The 22424-nt window shown below is 41.7% G+C and overlaps 1 protein-coding gene across 1 annotated transcript in view; it reads right to left on the bottom strand.

Moving 5' to 3' along the window:
- The window catches only part of CDH4 (cadherin 4), a 425706-nt gene that overhangs the window by 162533 nt on the left and 240749 nt on the right, over positions 1 to 22424 (bottom strand). Inside the window, exon 3 of the mRNA XM_027710649.2 lies at positions 7246 to 7469. Coding sequence (XP_027566450.2) covers positions 7246 to 7469 — 224 coding nt within the window. The remainder of the gene's footprint in view (positions 1 to 7245; positions 7470 to 22424) is intronic.

Genomic DNA, 22424 nt, shown 5'->3' with positions numbered 1-22424 from the left:
AGATCTTGTCATATGTAATATAGTAAAAACCTCTACTGCAGGTTCATCTTGCCCCTCGAATTCTGCACATATCTGAGAAAAATGTATGAAATATCTGGGCTAGCAAGCTGAGTTCTTCCTCCCGGATAAAACTTCTAACAAATAATTTAAAACAGTTCCAAAACATAGCTCCTTTTGCTTCCAGAACTCAGACTACTACAAGTGTTCTTCATCACAGAAAGAAGAGAGAGTGAGTTTACTCCTTAACAAGCCTACTCCTTAACAAGCCTGTGAAAAATTTTAATCTCATTTTATTTTTCTAAAGCCATGAGGTTCAAAAGATACATGAATTAAAATAATCATAATGAATTAAGTGTAACAATAGTCCTTCTCTTCACAATGTTTGCAAGTACAAAGATCACAAGAGATTTAAGAGATCACAAGCACCACAGCTACTTTAGCACAAAGCAAAGTAATTCAGTCTGGTACTTCTCCTCAGTGCTAGCGTGAGAATTTGCCCTTTCAAGTTATCCTTTGGTTATTTCAAGAGGCTCTTGAGAAAAGATTGTTCTTCTTTTATTCTCCAATTTCAGAGTGCACCTAAGCAAACGTTTAAGTTTGACCATGAGAACACATTCCATTTATCTCCACTTGCAAGATGAAATTTAAGGGTGACTTTAAATTTAGTTTTGCTGGATGGGGACAGTGTTTGAGATCCCACTGGCATCGCCAGGCCCTCAGCCCACCCTGCCCAGCTGGACACCCATCCCTGGATGCTTCTCCTCTCTCCTGCAGCTGGCCATGCCACAGGGTCACCACCACATCCAGCAGGAGGGTGGGAGGAACCCAAACCCTTTTTCACACTGAGCTGGTACCCACCAAGCTGTCTCAGCTTGCTGGGCTAAGGGCAAGATACATGGACACTCACAGCCCCTAGAAACAAGGTTTATTTTAATGGGCTTGCCTGCATGAAACAATTTTTGTCTTCACTCAAACTCATGTTTACACCCAACTGTCCACGGATTATCACAGCAATGACGGGTTTTTTTGGGATATTCAGTCCAAAACGTGTTTTTTTGAAGTGGCAGTCAGACTTCAGCAGTTACCAACAAAGAACATGAAATCAGAGGTCAAAAGCTTTGATCTCACAAGGGCAAGGCACACATCACAGGTAGGAGCACACAGCAGTCCAAGGGGTTTGTTTTATCAGAAAAAACTTATTTCCGCGTAGGCAGTTCAATCCTCAGGACTTCTTTTTGTTTGAAGGAAGACAGATCTGGAGTGAATTTCACTTATGGATGATCTTTCTAGCACGGCTTTGAGCCTGACCCTTGGTAAGATGCTGACTGCTTAAGAACTAAATGCAGCAAGTGCAGCACTTGGAAACTTCCCGTAGTGGGCTGATTTTCCGAGGCAATGAGCACCTGTATGTCACATCTTATCTTGGCTTCAGCACAAGGCAATGGGATTCAACACACCTGAAAATCAGGCCAAGGAAGTTCACGTGTTTTCACAACCATCACTTTCATCTCTTGCAATGATTACAAGCGAGATGTTCAAGTTCACTTAAGTGTGAGGTCAGACAAGTTCACCAGATGCATCTTCATTAGACTTCCACAATTATCCTGAGCAGTCTCACTGGTAACAATTATATGATACTTATTTATTAGTCATCAGCTTTTCTCATCTTTTCCACTGATCTGATTTGTTAAAACCCCAAACAATGTCTCAGAAGTTACCTAAAGGAAACAGAAATCTCTGTACGTACCCACCCTGACTGATAAATCAAGGTCTTGCTTCACTGATGAGATACAGAAATAAAAGTTTTTCCAGCTGCTATTTTGCTGGAATTACTTGCTGCCTGGGATCCCCCTCAGAGGCAGTCAATGAGGACAGCCCAGCATAATGACTCAGTCTTGAAAATATGCATCGATACGGTCAGAAAAAGGCAGGATGACAAATACTGTCTCATTTCTTCAGCCCCTCTCTAGGGATAACACAGTTTGATGGGCAAACTCCCATCACCTCGATGCCATGGATAACATCTCATCCCCATGCAGGGGCAGGAAGGAAGAAAGGAAGGGAACAATTGTTTTCCCGTTTCTTCCAGGCGCATCCACTTGAGGGCATCAGGGATATTGGAGTCACTGGAAGCACAGCTCCCACTTAAACTCTCATTTTCTTCCCTCAAGGGAAGGCTACATCTTCCTGGCTCCCCAGCCTCGTGCAGAGCATCCTGGCTGCACAATAACCCAGGTCATGAAAAGGAGCAGTGCTGAATAAGCCTTTCCTTGCCCGGAGACCTTTGTGCTTGTGATCAGCAATAAAAGGCTGCACTGGAATTTAAAACCTCAGCCAGGTAAAATACCACAGATGATTATTTAAAGGCTTTAAATAAAAAAATAAAACCGCCAAAACCCTCTGGCTGTAAGAGTCAGGTTTTCACATTCACATTGTATGGCTGTGGACTCATGCCTGGGTTATGAAAGAAGCCCAAAATAAGATGAGACATAATAAAACACAAACTGGGCTTAAGCAAGGATGGATTTCTGACAGCAGTTCTCAATGTTTTAAACGCTAGCTGCAGACTCATATATTTCCAAGTTTAATTGCACAATTCCCAGCGACTTAACATTACAAAAATTTACATATTTCCATGCTCAGAATTTGAGAAGCTCAAACAACGAGAAACTTTTGTTGACATATAAATGATTCAAAGAAAACAGGATTTTTTTTCAAAAATAAGTCACTGGCAGCAGATGACTGACATCCTACATGTGCTGAATATATCCTCTACCTCCAAGCTCTTGTGCTATGAATTCCTTTCTGTGCTGTGTTTCTATCATCCTGATTTTAACTTATGAGGTGAGAACTACAGAAAAATAGATACATAAATAAATACAGAAGAAAATTTGCCAGATGTGCCTTAACACGCTTAGACACATGCAGGGACTGAAAAATAAAAAACCAATATGAGTGAGAGGACCAAAACTTCAGACGGGATAAGCCAATCCAGGGAGTGAAGGCAGTTGATTAGCAAGGAATGAAGAGGAAGAGTTGGGACTGATGGACACTGAGGGCAGGGGGGAGTGAAGCCCAAATGGCACAATATATCTACTGATGTACTTGGGAAGACTTGAGTTTCTGCAACTAAAAAAGAGGACACTCTGAAAACTGAAGTCCTCAGCAATGTCACTGTTCACAAACATGATCTTCATTTTTTGACTTCTGGTTGAATCAATATTCAATTTCTCAAAATAACAGCATGCACTCTTAGAAAAGAAGACTGCTAATTCCAGATAAGTAAAGCTTGGCTTTATGTTGTTTTCTTCTGGAGCATTATCCCACTCAAGTTCATCTTTCAGAAATGCTGACACAAGCCACAAAGACTTTATGTTATTTCAGAAAATAGCTTTTCTTTTCTTTTCTTTTCTTTTCTTTTCTTTTCTTTTCTTTTCTTTTCTTTTCTTTTCTTTTCTTTTCTTTTCTTTTCTTTTCTTTTCTTTTCTTTTCTCTTCTCTTCTCTTCTCTTCTCTTCTCTTCTCTTTTCTTTTCTTTTCTTTTCTTTTCTTTTCTTTTCTTTTCTTTTCTTTTCTTTTCTTTTCTTTTCTTTTCTTTTCTTTTCTTTTCTTTTCTTTTCTTTTCTTTTCTTTTCTTTTCTTTTCTTTTCTTTTCTTTTCTTTTCTTTTCTTTTCTTTTCTTTTCTTTTTTCTTTTTTCTTTTTTCTTTTCTTCTTTCCAAATTATACCCACAGCTTCGATTGATACTTTCAATTGCAAGAACAGGCAGCCAGACAAGAACAGTAGAAGAAACTTTATCTTAAGTATTTATTGTTATGCCAGAATATCGCTCAGTTTCCTCTGGGGTAATTCAGCACTCCTGTGGGAAATATGTGACCTCATTTGCATTTTCTAATTGAATTGCTATCAGGTTTCCTGCAAGACTGAACAAAAAAGTTTCTAGAGTTACTAACATCACTTGTATTAACCAGAAAAAAAAAGTTTACATTCAAGTGTTTGCTGGGGAGGAGCAGAAATGTATGCTTCATGTATCAAAAAAATACATTTTTGAAGTATTTACCTTCTTTGCTATCATTTTTTTTCCTACTAGCATGACACTTTACTGTAGTAGTTGGAATTCTTTCATTACGGTGGTTACTGCTGAAGTTGGCAGGTTTTCCCACGTTATTCTAAAGCATCTAAAGCAATTAGCACATTTATAAGGCCAACCCTACGAAGGAGGAGAAATTGTCACTGTATTGGCTCACTCACCATTAAAATATCAGCTTGCACCAAGAGCAAGCTGAGGGATCTGAGGTGCATGTACAGCCATCAAACCCCCTGATTTTGCAAAGAAAGCACACAAGGGGAGGACTATCCTGACAAAAGCCATCCTGAATTACTCTCCCACCCTGGAACCATGCTGGCCACCACCAAAGCTCTCCCAAGCCCATTATGCAGATTTCCAGTCTTAACATATTATGACAAGAAAGGATCACAAATCCAAAGGATCATTTATTGAGGGTTTAATCCTCCATGGTCTCCTGGAAAGCAGCCCACTGCCTCCACTGTGCAGGCAGGCTCACTCCTGGTCTCCCAAAACCTCAGCCGGTATCCCAAAAATACTGACTCCTCCTATAACATTTATTCTGTATTATAACCTCCACAATAACCCAGATGTCTAATAATGGCCATTCCAGGAGGGCTGGTTTTCATGAAGCTGTAATCCATGGATAATTGTGAACTAAATTCAGATTTATCCTTCCAGAGGTGGTTCAGAGGGCCAGTGGTGCTGCCCTTGCTGGGGGCCATCGCTCACGGAGATGCCCATGGGAACACAGAGGATGGGTGAGCAAGGCACAAGGACTTGTTTGTGCTGGAGGTGCCAACAAACAGGTGTGGTAAGCAAACTTTATGCCAATTATTTTTAATGTCTGGGAACTGTTCAGTATTTTCATGAAATCAGTCACAAATTTACACAGTAAAATGGAAATGGATGGATGCGCCTCAACAGAGATCTGGTCTCTCCCTCTCTCTCAGGTCACCTCCTCCTTTCTCTCCCAGATTTGCCATCTCCATATCCTGAATATAACACAACAGTCTGGAATGTCTTTAAAAAAATTATGTAGTAGTGCTTGAGACATATTACACTATACAAAACCAAATGTGAAATCTGCTTCTAGTAAAAGGCACCAAACACATAAGGGTCACAGCCTGAAACGTACTGAACTGGATATTGTTAGGTTCAGGGGTGGTTTTTTTGCCACAAACACTATTATTTTTTAAAATAATCTCATAATCACATTTATTTCTTTAGCAAACAAAGGATTACTTTGCTTCCAAAAACCACTAGCATTTAAATAAAACACAAGTCTGATGCCTGCTATAGGGACCCACCATGAAACTGCTCATGACCTTGTCATTAGTCTTGTTTTCCGTATTTTTCCGGCCTCAAACTACACACTAATAAGGCTTTTAGAAAGCAGGGATATGAATTTTAAGAAGCTTAGCCCTCTCTCTTTTCAACCAGAGTTCAGCTTACATTAACATTAGATGAATTTCCAAGCAAATATTCTGCTAAAACAGAAATGTGTGCTTATTTAGTTTTCTTTCTGCCACATTGAGAAGAAATTTAAAGCAGTATATAAGACATCTTACTTTGTTCCTTCAATATTTAATTACTTTTAGAAGGAAGCAGTATTTCTTTGGTTAGAAAATGGCAAATAGAGTTGACATAACATACAGGGCTTAATTACATCTTGCACAAGCCCAAACTTTACTGAAGAGCAGCAGAAGTGTATTTATATGACTCTAAGCCATGCAAAAACTCAGGGGTCAGTCACTGGACAGCTGCAAGATTTAAGTCTGTCCAAGTCTTTTCTTTTTTGTCTCATATGTGGCAAAAATTCTCCCAAATGGCACAGACTCACAGGGTGAAGTTCTAACAATATGACATGGAAAGTCTTTCCCTCTTTCCCCATCCTGCCCTGCCCTCTCTGTCCAAGCACTGCAGAAAGGAGGAAAGGAGAGGTCACTCTTGCTATTTTGATCATTACTGTGCTGCATTAATCCCAACTACAGCCACAGCCAAGAGACATCTCCTGTCCCTGAAGGAGACAGGACTGTTCCCAGGACACACACCTTCATCCTTGCTCCGCAGGCCTTCAAGATCCAGCAATAAATCAGGCTCTTTAAACAATTCCCTGCCAAATCCTGCCTAAATGTAACCACCCAACCAGCCCAGCATTACATTGCTGGAGTTGGCACCAGACAAGATAACTGCATTTACTCAGTGTAGTAGAGGATCTTCAGCCCAGACTAACACTGAAAATGAAAAGGTGAACTGCTGCTGCCAAAAATGAGATGGAAGAGGTAGGAAAGAGACAGCTACTCAAGGGGCAGATCAGAAGAAATGTGTTTTCATGGAGCAGCCCCCCAGTTCCAATGGTTCTGTGCAGCCCACCACTGCATTTAACTGAGGGAATGCTGCTCTCAGTCTGCTGGGCAGGGACAGACCCCTCCTGCTTTTCAGCTGAGTGTATGAAACTAAAGTAGAAAGAAACCATCTGTAACCTTCTGTCTGACATACTGAATGGCACTGGCTTTTCACTGTCAGGGCTGGGGAAGGGAAGGTGCTGGCACTGAGCAGAGGGGACATTTGGCACTGCAGTGCCACGTTGTGCTTCGCTGCCTGCACCATGTGTGAGCATGTGTTCCTTATCAGGCAGCAGCAATGCTCCCTGTCCTTGCATTGGAAGGAACAAGCCCAAATCTCCCCTCTGGAAGCTGCAGGGCTACGCAGATGGCTCACAAGAGAAAGGAATAATTGTGAAAACCAGGAAGATGTCTTGGCAGCATGGCAGAGCAGCCAGTGCGTGACTCCAGGTCTGGGCTGTCACAAAAGAAATCTGAACTTAAAACCATCAAGGAGATGGTTGACTTTGCCTCTGCACCTTTCATTTGCAGGTTTTACTTGAAGTCAAGAGAGATTGTTAGCAGTGAGTTGCAAACATGCAGTGTACAACAGAGCCAAGCAGTCACTTAAAAATACAAAAGTATGAACTTAAAAAACACTTCCCTCACTGGCGACCTTAAATCATTTCTGTCAGAGAGGTTCAAGGATCATTGGATGCTGCTTGTGGTATCTCCTACCTGGACGCTTCCTTATGAAGCACAGACCAGGCAACACAAACACTCCGAAGCCACACGAAACTTTGGGGCAAAGGAAGAACAGAAATAAGAAAGAGAGCTCTGAAAAAACTCTTACCTTGTGTCCATTGTGTTGGGACTTCTCTGCCACCAGAAAGCGGACCATGGCCTCCCATCTGCCCAGGGTCTGGGGATCCCACGCCGTCACCACCAGGATCAGCTGCTTGGAGGGCATTTGCACGTGGTGGGCAGCGAACAGGGTCCTGTCCGCCCTCACCTTGAAGTCCAGGCTGTTGGTTTCATAGCGAACTCCCTTGTTACCAGCACAGTTATTAAATTTTACTAGAACAGAGAGTAAGAGATGGAAGAAATGTGTGAGATTGGCGTGATAAGGAAAGCAATCAAATACAAGTTTCAGACATTTAATTTTCACTGATGTCTTCTATATCTCTAATAACCATCAAGGAAATGATTTAACTGTTTCTTCGACCTTTCAGGAGTGCTCTTGTGCTTTATCTCTGTTCCCCAGGGAAGGAGCTGTAAGCCATTTTTAAAGTATTTGATACAGTTTCATTAGATCTCAAACACAGCTGTTCCCCATTTCTACAAGTGGATTTCTCCCTTGTCGCCATTATCTTTTAAATTCAACTGGAGTCTATTACCCACATTGTGGGTATTTTTTTGCAGGAAATGTTCTCCATTTCCCTAACCCTTCAATAACCTACTCACCATATAGCCTATTTGCACATTCTTAACTGAAATTCAAAAGCCCATAACAATTCCATTATCAGAAATATAAAAACAACAAAAAAATTAAACACAGAAAAAAAGTTAAACCATTTTGGAGCACCCATCTGCTGCTGGAACTGGACTCCCACCCTGAGCTGCGTTCCCTCCCTGGCTGACCCTTCACATGTTACAGTTACTGCAAAGGGGAACTGTAAAACTGTGCTTCAAAACCCATAATGTGCCATTTAAAAGCCTACTCTGTCAGATCAAAGCTCCCCAGTCGCTGATATTTTTATTTTCCTCTTTTTTTGGACAAAGTCATTCACAGACTAGTTTGAAAACTATTTTTATTGCCATTATGAAACATGTCACATACATTAGGACAGAAAAACAAAAACTCTATTATATGACAAAATTGACAAATCTGATCGAAACTGAACCTGCAGCTAATAACACAGGAAACAAAACACTTTCTGCCATTTGAGTAATCCACAGGGTGGAACACACATGTGGTGAAGGCAAACATATTGTATCCGTAAAGACATCTCAAGTGAGTGAGAATGGATGTACAGCGTTCCAGCTCGGATAGTTAGATTGGTTCTCACGCTGTGGCTGCTGAGTGCTCAGCAGACATGCTCCAGCCTGCCCTGAGACAAGGAAAAACCTGCTGGCCTGGTCTGATGGGGCTTCAGCAGGCACTTAATTCCTGCAGAAAAAGAGCTGGGCCGGACGGATCCGACCTAGACTGGCTGTGGTGGGAGAAGGGATGCAGTGGCGGTCCAGGCGAGAAGAGCTCCTGAGACAGTTGTACCCCAACCATCCCTTTCCCCCCATGCCACAACTGACTCCTCTGCAGTGCTGCTTTGAGCTGAATCAAGGACTAATCTGGATTTAAATAAAAATCCAAAGGGTGGCATAGTTGAAAGAAAAAAACAGCCAGGAAACGGCTCAAGCCACCCTGCTGCCAAAGCCCCCCAGCACCATCCAAATGCAGAGAAACGAGGAGCAAATTGTAGTGGAAGAAGAGAAAATCCTTCTTCTCCTCCTTCACCAAAATGCACCCCTCACTAACCAGGGTGTGATCATGTCATGACTGTACATCTTACAAAGGCTTTCTATGCTGTGTGTTTATTTAGATCCCATTTGTACATTTTTATGTGTGTGGTGGGAAGTGTTACCCAACTGCAAGTGTCATACATTGATTCGTAAAAAATAAGGTGGATGAAGTTATCCAGTATATAAAAAATCTGAAAGCACTGGATGAGGTTAAACACACAAAGTTTATTGGCACCTACAAGAATTGAGATGGCCTCAGAGACCTGTGAGGGGAGATCCCCCTTCCTCCTGGGACCACCCTGCTGGGAGATGGCCTTCATCTCTCAGGAATTTCTGCAAATCTCCCCTGCATTCACAGCTACAATAAATATGTGCAAACACATCAAGTGCTTCACTTCTAAAATGTTATTTATTTTCAGCTCCATGCCATCAGCGCTGTTAGAAACCTGGCACATGAGCTGGTGCATTGCTGCACCCCTCTGCTGTGCAATGGCCATGCAGAACACAACTCCCATCCCTACCTCCCGAAGTACCCACGTATCATATGTGGAAAGACATCTGAAGAAGAGAGAAAGGAGTGATAATGACTGCACATTAAAAACATCTCCGAGTTTACTTTGATTTTACTGAGATTAAAAGAAAGCCCTACAGTGTACCAGTAGTCTGAGAGAAAAAAAACCCCAACAATCTTCCTATACGTGTATGTGGTGATTTCAGTATTCAAAGTACTTAAACATCTGCTTAAGACACAGTGCGTGGCTCCAATATGCTGCTCTGGTGTCATATGTCACTGTGTCGACTTTTATGCTCCATTATCTAAAAATGGCTACCTCGTAGACAAAGTCCCTCTGTGACTTGCTAATTACTTCCATTATTTTAAAACAAACTTGACTAGAGACGGAGAAAATCCTGAGAGAAATTGTCTAATTTCATTTTTTTTTTTTAACACGCACCGTCTCTGCTCCACATTGCTCCTCTCAGGTAGCACAGGTGGGTGAACGCTCAGCAATGAATTAGCACAGCCTGCTCCTCTCCTAAGAGCCTTTAGGGACTGCAAGCGCAGAAAGGCTTCAAGGACATGAGGATTCCATAGTGTTGAGTCACTCTGCACAGGCAGCAACGGGGCCACGGCTCACCTGGGCAGCTCTGCAGGGGATTCCAAACACCCAGGGATGACCATGCTCAGCTGCTGTCAGGCAGAGCTGCTGCTATTGCTCCAGGTACTGTTTATGCACAGCAGAGAAAACACAGGATAGCTGAGCTGCTCACACTTCCATCACAGGACTGCAAGGACATGGCTTAGTGCTGGGTTGGCAGTGCTGGCTTAAAGTTGGACTCAACAATCTTAGAGATGTTTTATAACCTAAATGATTCTGTGATTAGAGATTCTAAACTCCTTGCTGCTCTGTGAAAACTATTCCTTGGGATTTTACATGACTAGTGAGATGCACTGTTTTATACATACATATATATATATATACACATACACAATATATATGCACACACAGAGATCCACATAATACACTATAAGTATCTTATAAATAAATACCTTATCTATGCAAATTTATATATAAAATACTTTTCCCAAATATATGTGTATGGGTATATGGGAAAAAAAAATCAAGCTATTGTTCTATAATAAATGACATAGTTCAAGGAAAGAAGACCTTATCCCTGTTTTCAAATTCCACCTCTTACCTCTACTCTTTGCTCTCATGGAGACTGAAATTAAAGTTTCATTCAGCAGCAGACAACTTTTGCTTTTCTTTTTTTTCCTTTTCTCCTTTAGAAATCTCTAAGTCTACGTAATTTGCAGTTGATGCAACTCTTGACTTTCAAATAATGTAATAAATAAACAAACAAACACTGGTTGTGTTTATTAGACTTAGAACTCTCTGTGGACACAAATCAATCTTTCTTTGACCAGTCTGAAGCCTAAAGAACGCTGCATGAATTTAACATTTAAAAGCTGCAGCATCAGTAATTAGGATTTCGGATAAACAGCAGAGTCACACATCTATCATTTTTACAGGATGGTAAAAAACTCCAACTTTTTAAAAACACGCTGGATAAAATGTTCAGTGATGCTTATCGAAAGCTTATGCTGAAAGCAGCATCTAATGCCTGATGAAAGAAAAACCAAGAAGGCACCCTCATTAGCAGGCTTTTAGGTTTAACCCTTTACCCTCATCATTTTTAATTGCTTCTCTATGAAAGGAGGAAGTACAACAATTTGATACGTTGAAACAGGTACTGAGTGATGGGCAGGAAAGCTGCAGGAGTCTGCTGCAAACTGCGGGGCATCTGAGACAAAAAAAAATGGTATTTTTCTTCAAAAAAGACCCAGGGTGAAAAAAAATTCAACAAGTTTTGCATTGTTCCCTTTTATTATTTAGCTTGTTAAGCTGGCTGGACAGAGTCAAATGATCAAGTGAGGATCTTGAAAGATGTACGAATACACTGAACTTCCTTGCCCCCCAAATGTCTGAGAAATATACTGAATTTAATGGGACTATAAATGGTACAAACCAAAGAACTCGCTTTTAGCCTTATCCTTCTAGATTCTCCTTTAACTTCTCCTAGTCCATTAAAAAGTGCCCCCTCTGGCAAGCTGCACAGGGCTGGAAGAGCAGGAGGGATAATACTCATTTATTAGGATGTACCCCCTGGCAGGGCATCATCCCACAGTTCAGGACACAGGTCCCTTCATTTGGAGGATTATCACTGCAAAGATGTTTCTCTCCTGATGAACTTTAAAGCAGCAAATACACACCACTATTTCCAGCAGGATCCATCTGCTTTTCAAGCTGTGTCTCTTGACCAGCTCCCCTACACTCGGTGCACCGTGATAAACCTAAGCTGCCAAATCCACCCCTCCTGTGAACACCATTAAGGTGAGGATGGCTTAGCTGTGACCTTTGGAAATTTCAGATGTCTGGGTAACCTGCAGAGTCCTCGGCGTGCACGGAAATGTCCCTTTTGTGTGATCATGAGCAAATCACTCGTATTCCTGCCCTGGCACTCCCGGCCCAATGCTCCCAAAAGCCTGCACTCATCCATCTCCTCCGGCCTCTGCAGGGGGTTCAGCCCTGGCCAGCATTCCCCTGCACGTCACCACACCAGGAATTAAAAAGACCCAAACATGTCCTTAGTGGATAGGAACCTGTTGTCTAAGAACAGGTATGAAACCATTCAGCTAACCACAAAAATGCGCCCTGTGAGCACATCACAGCCTCAACAAAGTGATTTCTCCATTAAGTGCTAATGGGAAGCAGAGCTCGCTGTGCCTTGTTGGAAAGCTGCATTTATTTGACAAAGTAAGTACGTAGCATAAAATTTTACACAGCCACATTTTCGAGGCATCTTTCTTTATGTTCACGCAATCCCTCTGTGATTCTGTGAGAAAACTGCTTTATAGCAGTGGGAACCAACTGTAGTTGAGTGAATTCCCTGTGGCCACACTGGAAACCTCAAGCAAAGCTGGGATTTGAGCCCTGAAATTCAAACTGCCAGCTGACACTGCCTCCATCGCCCACGTACAAGGGACAAAAATTATAAATGGGGAAAAAGGACCTTCACAGGCACTTCAAAAAGCAAAGAGAGGCAGATCCTTATCCCTACAAACTGCTGTGTATTTCCAAATTAGTTCCGGACAAAAAAAAAAAAAAATTAAGGAATGTCACACAACTTATTATTGCAATTGTTGTGTGAAATGGAGTCCTATGAACAAACATAAATCCATAGTGGAATTCTGTGACTAAAATATCTTGTCTTAAAAGGGAAACACTGAAAGGGAGGCAAGAAGATTTTCATAGAATCATGGAATCATTAAGGCTGGAAAAGACCTCTAAGATCACTGAGTCTAACAATCTAACTCTGGGCCCACCACTAAACCATTAACCCAAGTACCACATCTACATGTTATTTGAACACTTCCAGGGATGGTGATTCCATCACTTCCCTGGGCAGCCTATTCCAATGGTTGACAACCCTTTCAGTGAAGAAATTTTTCCTAATATCCAACCTAAACCTCCCCTGCTGCAACTTGAGGCCATTCTCTCTTGTCCTACCCTGTCCTATTTTTTTTCTCTTGTATTAAAAGGATGGATCTGCCCAGGTACCACAGGCATTTTGACCCTTCTGAAAGAATTCAGAGACGTTGCTGTTTCAGTGTTTTGTGGAAATTAAAACTGACTTGAGCCATCGCACTTACACACAATGCTACGTAAGTCCAGAGTCCTGTTTCTATCCCACTCCTGCTTACAGTAAATCCCATACTAGCACACAATACACAGCCAGATTTGCTTCCTGCAGTTAATAAAATGCTCAGAGCCCTTCTCCTTCCGCACAAGAAAAACAACACATAAATAGGAAAAAAGGATGGCTGTAAAACCTGATGGAGACAATGTGTAATTTTCATCCTCCCATTACTAACTTTATAGGTTACATTTTCAACCACGTCCCCATAAAAGATATCACACTAATAAACTCTTAGTGTCTTTATTTAATATTTATAGCACCACGGGAGAGAACCAAACTCTACTGGTAGAAGGTAAAACCAGCAATTCAAACAACTGCTTCAGAGACTAATAAACACATCCCTAGTGACGGAGTTTAAGAGTATACAGTTTAAAAAAATGCTTTGATACAAAAACCTATTCGAAATAAATGGATGTGTGTTGGTTGGTATATGAATGTATATAAAAATGTGCATGCTCACACCCTCAGCTTCACAAAGCATTGATTATTCATCAGCTGTTCTTGGAGTAAAAAACAAAAATAATGAATGAGTTCAAAGAATTAATGAACTGCCCCACAGCCTATCATCTCCTGAAAACAGTTACCATGATTTAGCATGTTCTTAATGTTATTTTCTTGTAATTAATGGCACAGGAATCTGCTGCAATTTTACCTATTTCTCATATGTCAGGTCAATGTGAAACATTACATCCAATTTTCCAGTGCATTATTTATGATCTCTAAGCTACGACTGCTAATATTTGCCTTGCTGGAATAATAGTAAATTACCATAACAATTTACCATATGTAATTATGTTAAACAAAATCTTTCTTTATTTATCTTCTTGTAATCTTCAGTTACAGTGAATCCCCCTCTTTGAAATCTGCAGTAATACAACATCCACGACATTCCCAACCCATTACATGCTTGTTAGAAATCCCTCCATGTGCAAGTCAACTTGTGACGCCTCAGAACTGCCAAACGAGCAGCAATCGATCTCCAGCAGAAACTAAAACAGATTTCAAAAGGCACATAGAAGTATTTTACTTTTAAAAGTACATTCTGAATTTCCCCTCTTTAAATTCCGAAGTTCAACCCCCTCCACGACCAAATTATCCATGTGGGTTTTAGGCTCACACTGGTGAACTCCTGACTGCCTCGTGTTCATCTACAGCTGTTTTGCCTCCACAAAGCCAGGGCTGTAGGTTTTATGGGGAAAATGGCAAACCTTGTTCATACACAAGTCATTTATTTTAAAAAAAGTATTTCTGTTGGCTTGATGGAGCCACATGGAAAAGTCATCTTTTCATTTCTGGAGCCACCTAAATGCTTTTGACACCTTTTCCAGCTTTATATCACCTTTTATCAGCTCTTGCTTGCATAGAGTTTCTGTTTCCATGGCCAGATGAAAAGGAACAATAGATTTCAGTGGACTGAAACAGGGATCCTTTCAAAAGTCATTCTCTCACCTGTACAGTCAGCCAGTAGCAATGAGGAGTTGAGAGCATATTAAAAAAGATCTAAATTCCATGCAAACAAAACCAAACGAGCCCTACAGTAAACAAAACCCAATTCCCAGACACTGACTGCCTCCTTTATATCCCCACCTGCGCTATTTTTCATTTACTGGAAGCCAATTCAACTAAAATACATGTTTTTAAGGAAGAAAAAATGAAGAAGTATATTTCACTTTTGGTTTGGAATTGGAGGGGAGTACAGACCCCTGGAGAGAAGGACTGTAGAACATGATAGAAAAGATGAATCACTCTGGCAACAGCCAGCCAGCCATTAATTTTCAGGAAGCCAGGAGTTGGTCCAATTAAACCAGGCTCCTTTCTCTACATTAACATGCTTTACTCAGTTTTTTTCTGAAGCTAAAACATCAGCTCGAGACCCCAAAGGCTTTTCTATTTAGGATCAATCAATCTACCTTGCTGCACTGTAAAACATACACTGTCAGCTCTGAGGCGAGCTCAAAAAAAAGAGCAACGGTAGAAAAATTTGATAAATCGACATGTTCTGGCAGTCAGTAGAAGGATTCTTCCTACACTGTCACTTATTTTTATCTGATTAGAAACAAGTATTAGTAAAGGGAATATTCCCTTCTATTCTCTTCCTGGTATTTAGCATTGGGTTAAGAGGAGTCTTTTTATCCCCGATTTTCTACATCCAAGCCAGAAGCTTCCTACCACAAAGGCAGAGAGATACTACCCAGATTTCAAAGGGCAGCGAGTTTCAATTGGATTTGCAGGATGTGCACTCACATTCAAGCATTTTCTTTAGCACAGGAACATGATCCTGCATCTGTTGGTGCTCATGTTAAAGACATTTTTTACTGCTTTCCACGTTTTCATGCTCAGGGCTTTACTGTGGGTGTGCAACCTCACCTCCAGGTTTCCAGCACCTCCTTTGGCAAGGACTGTTTTATTCTGGATTTCATTGCCCATTTGAGATCCCCTTACTCTTCCTCAACCCTACTGAGACATTTCAGGAATGGTTAACTAACACATGAGCCAGGCACTGATGACAGAGGCACTTATATGGTCTGAAGTCCTCTGCAAAGAGGCACTCTGGGCTGGGCTAACTCTGAGGGTTACCCTTTTCTTTGGTAAATGCCATAGTAGCTGCATGTTTTTCCCAGTAGACATTTTTACTTTTGGACAAAAACCTGTCCTAGTAGTTTCAGTATGACAGTCCTCCTCTGCTTTCAACAGCAATGTAGACTGAAAGTCACTGGGATGTGCAGCTGATGTTGCAGCTTCAGATTCCGAGGCGAATAAAGACAGCTTGGCTTGTGTAATTCTGCAAATACCAACTGCATCACACGTTTTGGCAGATACTGAGTTTTTATGGGCAAACATTTTTGTTTTTTTGCTCTTCCTTAAATTCCATGTGTCTGCAGGATAGTACTGATATTCACTATGGCACTAATGAGATCATTTTACAATTAAAGGCTAAGTAGAAACAAACCTCTCACCACTCTACAGGAGAGTTTGGGTTCTCTGATTAAGCAGCAGTAAATAAACCCATTTCATTCTCGGTCCTGGTGCATGGGCTTTCTATGATTAACTCTCCAAACAAGATGGACCGATTGACCCCATGGATTAATCAATGAGTTTCTCAGCTTCAGAGCAAAGTGTAAGTTGTGGGAGTTACCTGCAGCAGGATATGTTCTAATTATTATTACCAGCACAGAGCACATAAATCCCAAGGCCTTTATTCAGAGGTTTTACTCTTAGCACTAATGATTTCCACAGCACTCCCATGTTTGTCAAACTACCTACGTGGGAAAAGATTCCAAACACCACTACACATTTCTTGAGGGAAAAACTGCAGGTTGTATGGTAGCTTGGGGTAATAATTATAAAGGGAGGAACCTGGGTAATGGTAGGGCAATCTCTAGGTTACAAAAGCTGCCCACCCATCATACCTTCATCCCTGGAAGAAGCTGTTGGGAGGCTGAGGCTGTATTGGAGGGAAACTCCATGTGACGCATGGAGCACTCCCAGGCAGAGCAGAGAGCCCGGCCCTGCTGGCACCAGGAACGTCCTGACACTGGGAGCAGTGGTGGGAAGGACACAGAGCTCCTGCACAACCACCCCCGCCAGCTCCCACCCGCTCCACAGACAGAAATCTGGCAGCCCTGTGGGGTTTCCTCTCAGTCACAGATCTCTTTTCAGCTTTCCAGAACTGTATCTGAAAGACATGGGGAGCTGCAGGAAGATTTTTAGTGAGGGGGAAAAAAAAAGTGAACAGAGCCCATTTGCAGCCTAGGAAAAGAAGTTGAAAGAGATGCTCCAACCGCAGCCCTGTCAGACAGCCTCGGGCTTCTCTCTCCTCACACTCTTCAAACAAACAAACTCTCAACACCTCGAAACAGAGGCTGCACATGTCAGGGGGGAAAAAAAATATCAGACACACCAGTAAAGACACTGAACTCCTTGTGGATTTGACTTGTGTGTAAACACCGACAGCTTTGGGTTTGGGTGTTCTCATCTCCCTCAGCCCAGCTTAGGTGTGGAGATACGCTGGTCCAGGGAGTCAGATCACAATGCAGGAAATGAACAGATGTTTCAGGCAAGAATATTAGAAATGGAAGACTTTGTTAACTGGAAGAAACAAGGCAGGGTAGCTATATTTAACTTGCAGCTGCTGTGCACCTCTGCTCTTCTGCCTGCTCAAAAAGCAGCTGCAGTCCTTTACCTTCATCTGTAATCTACACAAGTCTGCAGGTTTCAAGAGAAATAAATAATATGTAGAATAAAACACTGCTTGGTACCTGGTGGTCTCAAGTGCTTTGACATTTGGAAAAATTCAGAGCGTTTTATTTACAGAGTGAGGCTCCAGATTCTGCTTCTGGCACTTGGTCAGAGGGAGCAGGATGAGAAAAAGTGGCCTCGATGCCCAAACTGCACTTGAGTGGGTAACAAACACTGGGCAAGTTGAGAGATGGCAGGGCTGCACAGCTGCAGAGAGTCAGAGCATCCTGCCCTCGGGCTGGGCTCCAGTGTCCACTGACTCCACAGGAAATTCACCCACAGAGCAGGAAATTAACTGGAAAAGCAAAATCACAATAAAACACAGATCCACGCGATCTGGTGGAGGTCATCGCTGAACCCAAACGAACCTCCTGGCCCCTGCAGCCACCCTGGAACAGACCTCGTGCATTCCTGCAGCCATGGAGCTCAGCTGCTGCTGCTGCTGGAGTCAAAGGGATGAGATTTAATGGAACTTTCCCTTTCCTCTTTCACATTCGCCCCCTCTGACCCTTCCTTCTACCGCGGTATCCAAGAGAAAGGCATCCCTCCCCTCGCCTGAAGAACGACTTCAGGATTCAACTACCAACCTCAAATTTCATGATGCACTTTTGCAGGGCTCAGTCCCTTCAATTAAAACCGAGAGAGACTGAAGCCAGTAAATTAGAGAACGTGACAAATGCAGCACAAAGCACTGAAGATCCCAGAAGGTATCAAATTTAGTGTTAAAGTAAAGAAACAATAGGGAAGTCCAAGACATTTCAGAGTGTAGTGAATCAAATTAAATTGCCTGAAATTCCACATGGAATACATTTGACAAATTTCTTTCCCCCTCTTCAGCTTTCTGTTTGAGATGAACTGTCGTCTGGCAGCTTCAAACGTCTGGCACAGCTTCAGCTTCAGTTTGCTGGGGCTGAATCCAAACACGAACCTGAACTTTACCAGTTCTGCTCTTTTTGTAAACATACTTGCTGTGGCTGCCAAATGCTTTCCAAAAGCACACAAAACCCAGAATCCAAAAGGAAAATATTGTCTTGCTGCAATAAAATTTGCATTTTACCACCTATGGGCAGCATCCCGCGCGCAGAGCCGGCGGTCGGGCAGAGCCCACCTTGCCTGTGTTTCCCCACACGTTTTGGAAGGGGACAACGAGTGGGGAGCTGCTGTGGGAGGGATGTGTCTCTCATTCACCCAGTACAAGCCCATTCCACAGAATTTCAGCCCCACCAGCGCCAGTGCCACTTCTTCCCCCAGGGCTGCGTGGGCAGCTAATAATACAACAATTAGCAGTAGGATTCCTCAGACGTGCTGGATAAGACAAGCAGTAAAATGTCATTACACCACGTGTCACTGATAGCAAAGACCAGTTTAGATTCCCCCAGTGAGTAGTCTCAGAACAAATTCATTTTAAGGTAGGGAACTTCAGCAGCGGAAGAGACGGATATAAAGAGGGTTACGATCAAATTGCTCCTGAGCCCAGATAGCATCAGCCTGGATATATCAGATTCTTTTTCTCCACTTTGCTTTTAAAACATAATTGGTTTTGCAAAAGGCTTACAACAACGCGCGCTTCTTTGACACAGAGTGCCATTCTTCACCAGCAGCATCCCACTACCTGCATGATTCTCTTTTATAAATTCTTTCTTCCTCCATTTTAAAGCTTTTTAAAACTCTCAAGCTTCATAAACTATCCAACTGCAGAGGGCTAAACCAGGATGGCTAAACTCAGCCCACCTTTAGGCTGAAGAGCAGCAAATGACAGAGGTGTGCGAGTTCTGGCACCAAGCAGGTGCTGTTAGAAAAGCATATTTTATTGTCCACAAAGTCTCAGCCTCACCTCTGAGAGCCACATGGAGTTCCACCACTGCCTAAAATAGACAACATCTGGTTCATATAAACTCTGATTTATTGCATGTCTTCACTCCCCTTGGGTTTTAATTACGAGTAGATCTTGTAACTATTATATTTGTATTTGTTCTATCCATCTAGATATTTTTCTACACTATTAACTACAAATGAAAGCTCGTTCTAAAAATAGTACAAAAATATACTTAAAAATATGCATATGGTCTTTATTAAGGAAATCCCTATACTGAATTTTTAGATGAAGTAAAAACACCACTGAAACCACTGATTAGCAAGCAAGCCTGTACCTGATTTATTATGAGACTAAAGAAGTTGCTTTCTATTACAATAAAACCCTAAAGAAAACAGAGTACAGAACTGACTGCTGCCTCTCATCCTAACAAGTGTGGTGGCAGATAAAATCCCTCATTACTGCAGCACTCTGACTGCTCCCAGGGTTTTTTTGGGGGGTGTTGAGCCACTTCCAGTGGTCATATGTCCTCATTTTAAAGCACCTCTCTTCTTCAGCAGACAAGACAGAACCAAACTGTACCTAAAGAATAAAACACTCTTCCTCCCCTGGGTAAGAGAATACAATCAGGAATGCAATCATTGGAAGCCTTCCTCCTGAGACATTCTTTTTGTCTAAGCTTTTTTTTTTTTTTTTCCTAATGAAACTCTTGATCTTTCTGGGAATAAGCTGATTTAAAAGTGACTTTTTAATTTGTATCATTGAATAACTACCACCACAACAGAACACACGGTGCAATAAATAAATACCACTTGCAAACTTCAGAACTCCCTGCCTCTGCATCATCCATCAAAACCAATTCTGTAAGAAACAAGGGATGTGACAAACCCAAGCAACCTTTCTCCCCCATCTTACAGAATAACTGAAAACTATTTCTTGAAATGTCCTAATGTTGCTATTAAATGATGAGTCTTCTGAAAATGCTTAGTGGTCGTTCACAGCAGCCTCCAGGAGGACCAGCAGACATCACCTCCACAAGCCCAACACACTGACTGGGCAGCTCAGGTCCAAGCACTGAGGCAGAATCCTGTCCTACTCATGGCACAGAAGTTTTGGGAATATGATGGAAAACAGAAATTGCCCCAGATGTCTGAACTGCTGAAATCTGGAAAGCAAAAACGGCTGAGAGCTGAGTTTTCCCTCCCCCAGTGTCAGCACAGCGTGACTCGCGTGCTGAGCCATCTGCAGACCAACAAACCCTCCAGGTAGAGCAACAGGAATGTAAGAAATATTTTGGCTCTGTATCTATTTTTTAATTAAAAAGTTTTGCATGTAAACAGATACCTTCTCTTCCTCCAAATCTACACTGACATCCACTACTTATCATTCTGAAGCAATTGCTAGGGGAAACATGATTAAAAAATACCATATTCCATGGAAGTGTTCTTAGAACTGCCCATCATTGTGCCTTTTGGTCCCCTTTCACACCAGCTCAACTGTGAGAGTTTTAAGCTGAAATCAAAAAGTCAGGCCATTTAAAGACATAAAAGTCACTTGTGAGGCTGAAATTTTATTTTTCATTTATTGATTGATGGGTTGAAAAAGAAACATCGACTGGCTGATATCTTTTAAAGGTTAAACAAGTGTGATGAATGGTAGCAAAGAAAGCCCTACCAAACCTTGATTCCCACTTCTTTTATGAACTACAGGGATATCAAGGCTAAGTTGGATGAGGTTTTGAGCAAGCTGGTATAGTGGAAGGTGTCCCTTCCCATGGCAGGGGGGTGGAACAAGGTGATCTTGAAGGTCCATTTCAACTCACACTATTCTGTGATTCTATGAACAACATCCTAACGACACAACAACCCCAATATAGCACCAGGGACCACAGAGGGATGAAGGTACATGAGCTGGAGACTCATCCTCTCCATACAGATGTGGAGGGCGCAGCTGGCACTGACCCCAGGACACTGCACTGGCTCTTATGCCCCGTTACCACCATGGGTAGCAGCACTTCAACACTTTCCAGTCACACATTTGCAGTTTTTTCAAGAGCAGGCCTCAGTAAGGACTGTCAACTACCGCTGTCAGGGATGTCTAGCTCAATGTAAACACTCCATTAGTAACGTGATGAAATTACACCTTCAGATTTATTCTAACTGCTAAAATAAATCTTTGCACAGAACAAGTGTGCATTCATTTATACTGCAGTGCTGTGACCACAAGTTTTAATTTTTACTATTTAATTATTCATCCTGGATCAGGTCTCAATTTAAGCTCATATGCAAAGATGAGGAAGAATGGGCACTTGTTTATCTCAGTTTTTTCCAATTAATTCAAGTTGTTCAGTAATCACATTACTTTTCTACTATGTGATAAGAAAGAAAAAAAAAACCAGCAACCATCCAAAGAACAAAAAAAGACTCCCTTTATACAAGAATCAGGATGTTCTACAAAATTTACTTGCATGGATAGACTCCAATAAACCCATTAAAATATTCATTTATAGGGATGGCTCATATTATTGACTCAGCTTGCAAGGGAAATTTTTCTTCTCTTTTTGCCTTTAATGTCTATAATATTATGAGTGAATTGACCTAATAACAGATTATATGATGGAGATCGGCAGAGGTTTCCTTAAATTGTCCTGGAAATATGAAATTTTCCTAAATTTCCCTCTTGCTCCATATGGGCAGTGATAATATGTGGTACATCAACCAGCAAATTCACATCTATTACCTGGTGCTATACCTGAATTAATCAAACCCAAAACTTCCAACCTACCAAAATGCCTGCTTAAAATTAACCATGTCCTACCTTTTTTTCAATAAAAAACTTGGGAAAAGTTGAAGTAAGAAACTTCAGTCTTGAAGAAACTCACCAGTCTGTAATTCATATAGTTTTAATGACATTTCTGACCTTTAAAACAAAAAGCATGAATAGCTCACCCAGACTATTGGGCAAACAGAAAAAGTAACAAGAAAAGCCAGCAAAGAAAAGAAGAGCTACCCAGGAGGAATCCTCTGCAGCTTCAATATACAACATTTCTACTCTGTAAAAACAGAATGCCACTAAAACTTTGCCAGCCACTGCCCTCACTTAGCCTGATGAGACTTTCTGTTGCTCACCCAGTTGTTCCTTTGATTACCCTGATGTCCAGAAGTTTCTGATAAATAGTCTTGTACTAAGAACATATCACT

Source organism: Pipra filicauda, unplaced genomic scaffold (genome assembly GCF_003945595.2).
Source record: "Pipra filicauda isolate LSUMZ 115617 unplaced genomic scaffold, ASM394559v2 scaffold13_size5146498_pilon, whole genome shotgun sequence".
Taxonomy (NCBI): Eukaryota; Metazoa; Chordata; class Aves; order Passeriformes; family Pipridae; genus Pipra; species Pipra filicauda.
The sequence above is the reverse complement of the archived record's forward strand: the minus strand, read 5'-3'. Positions and strand labels throughout refer to the sequence as shown.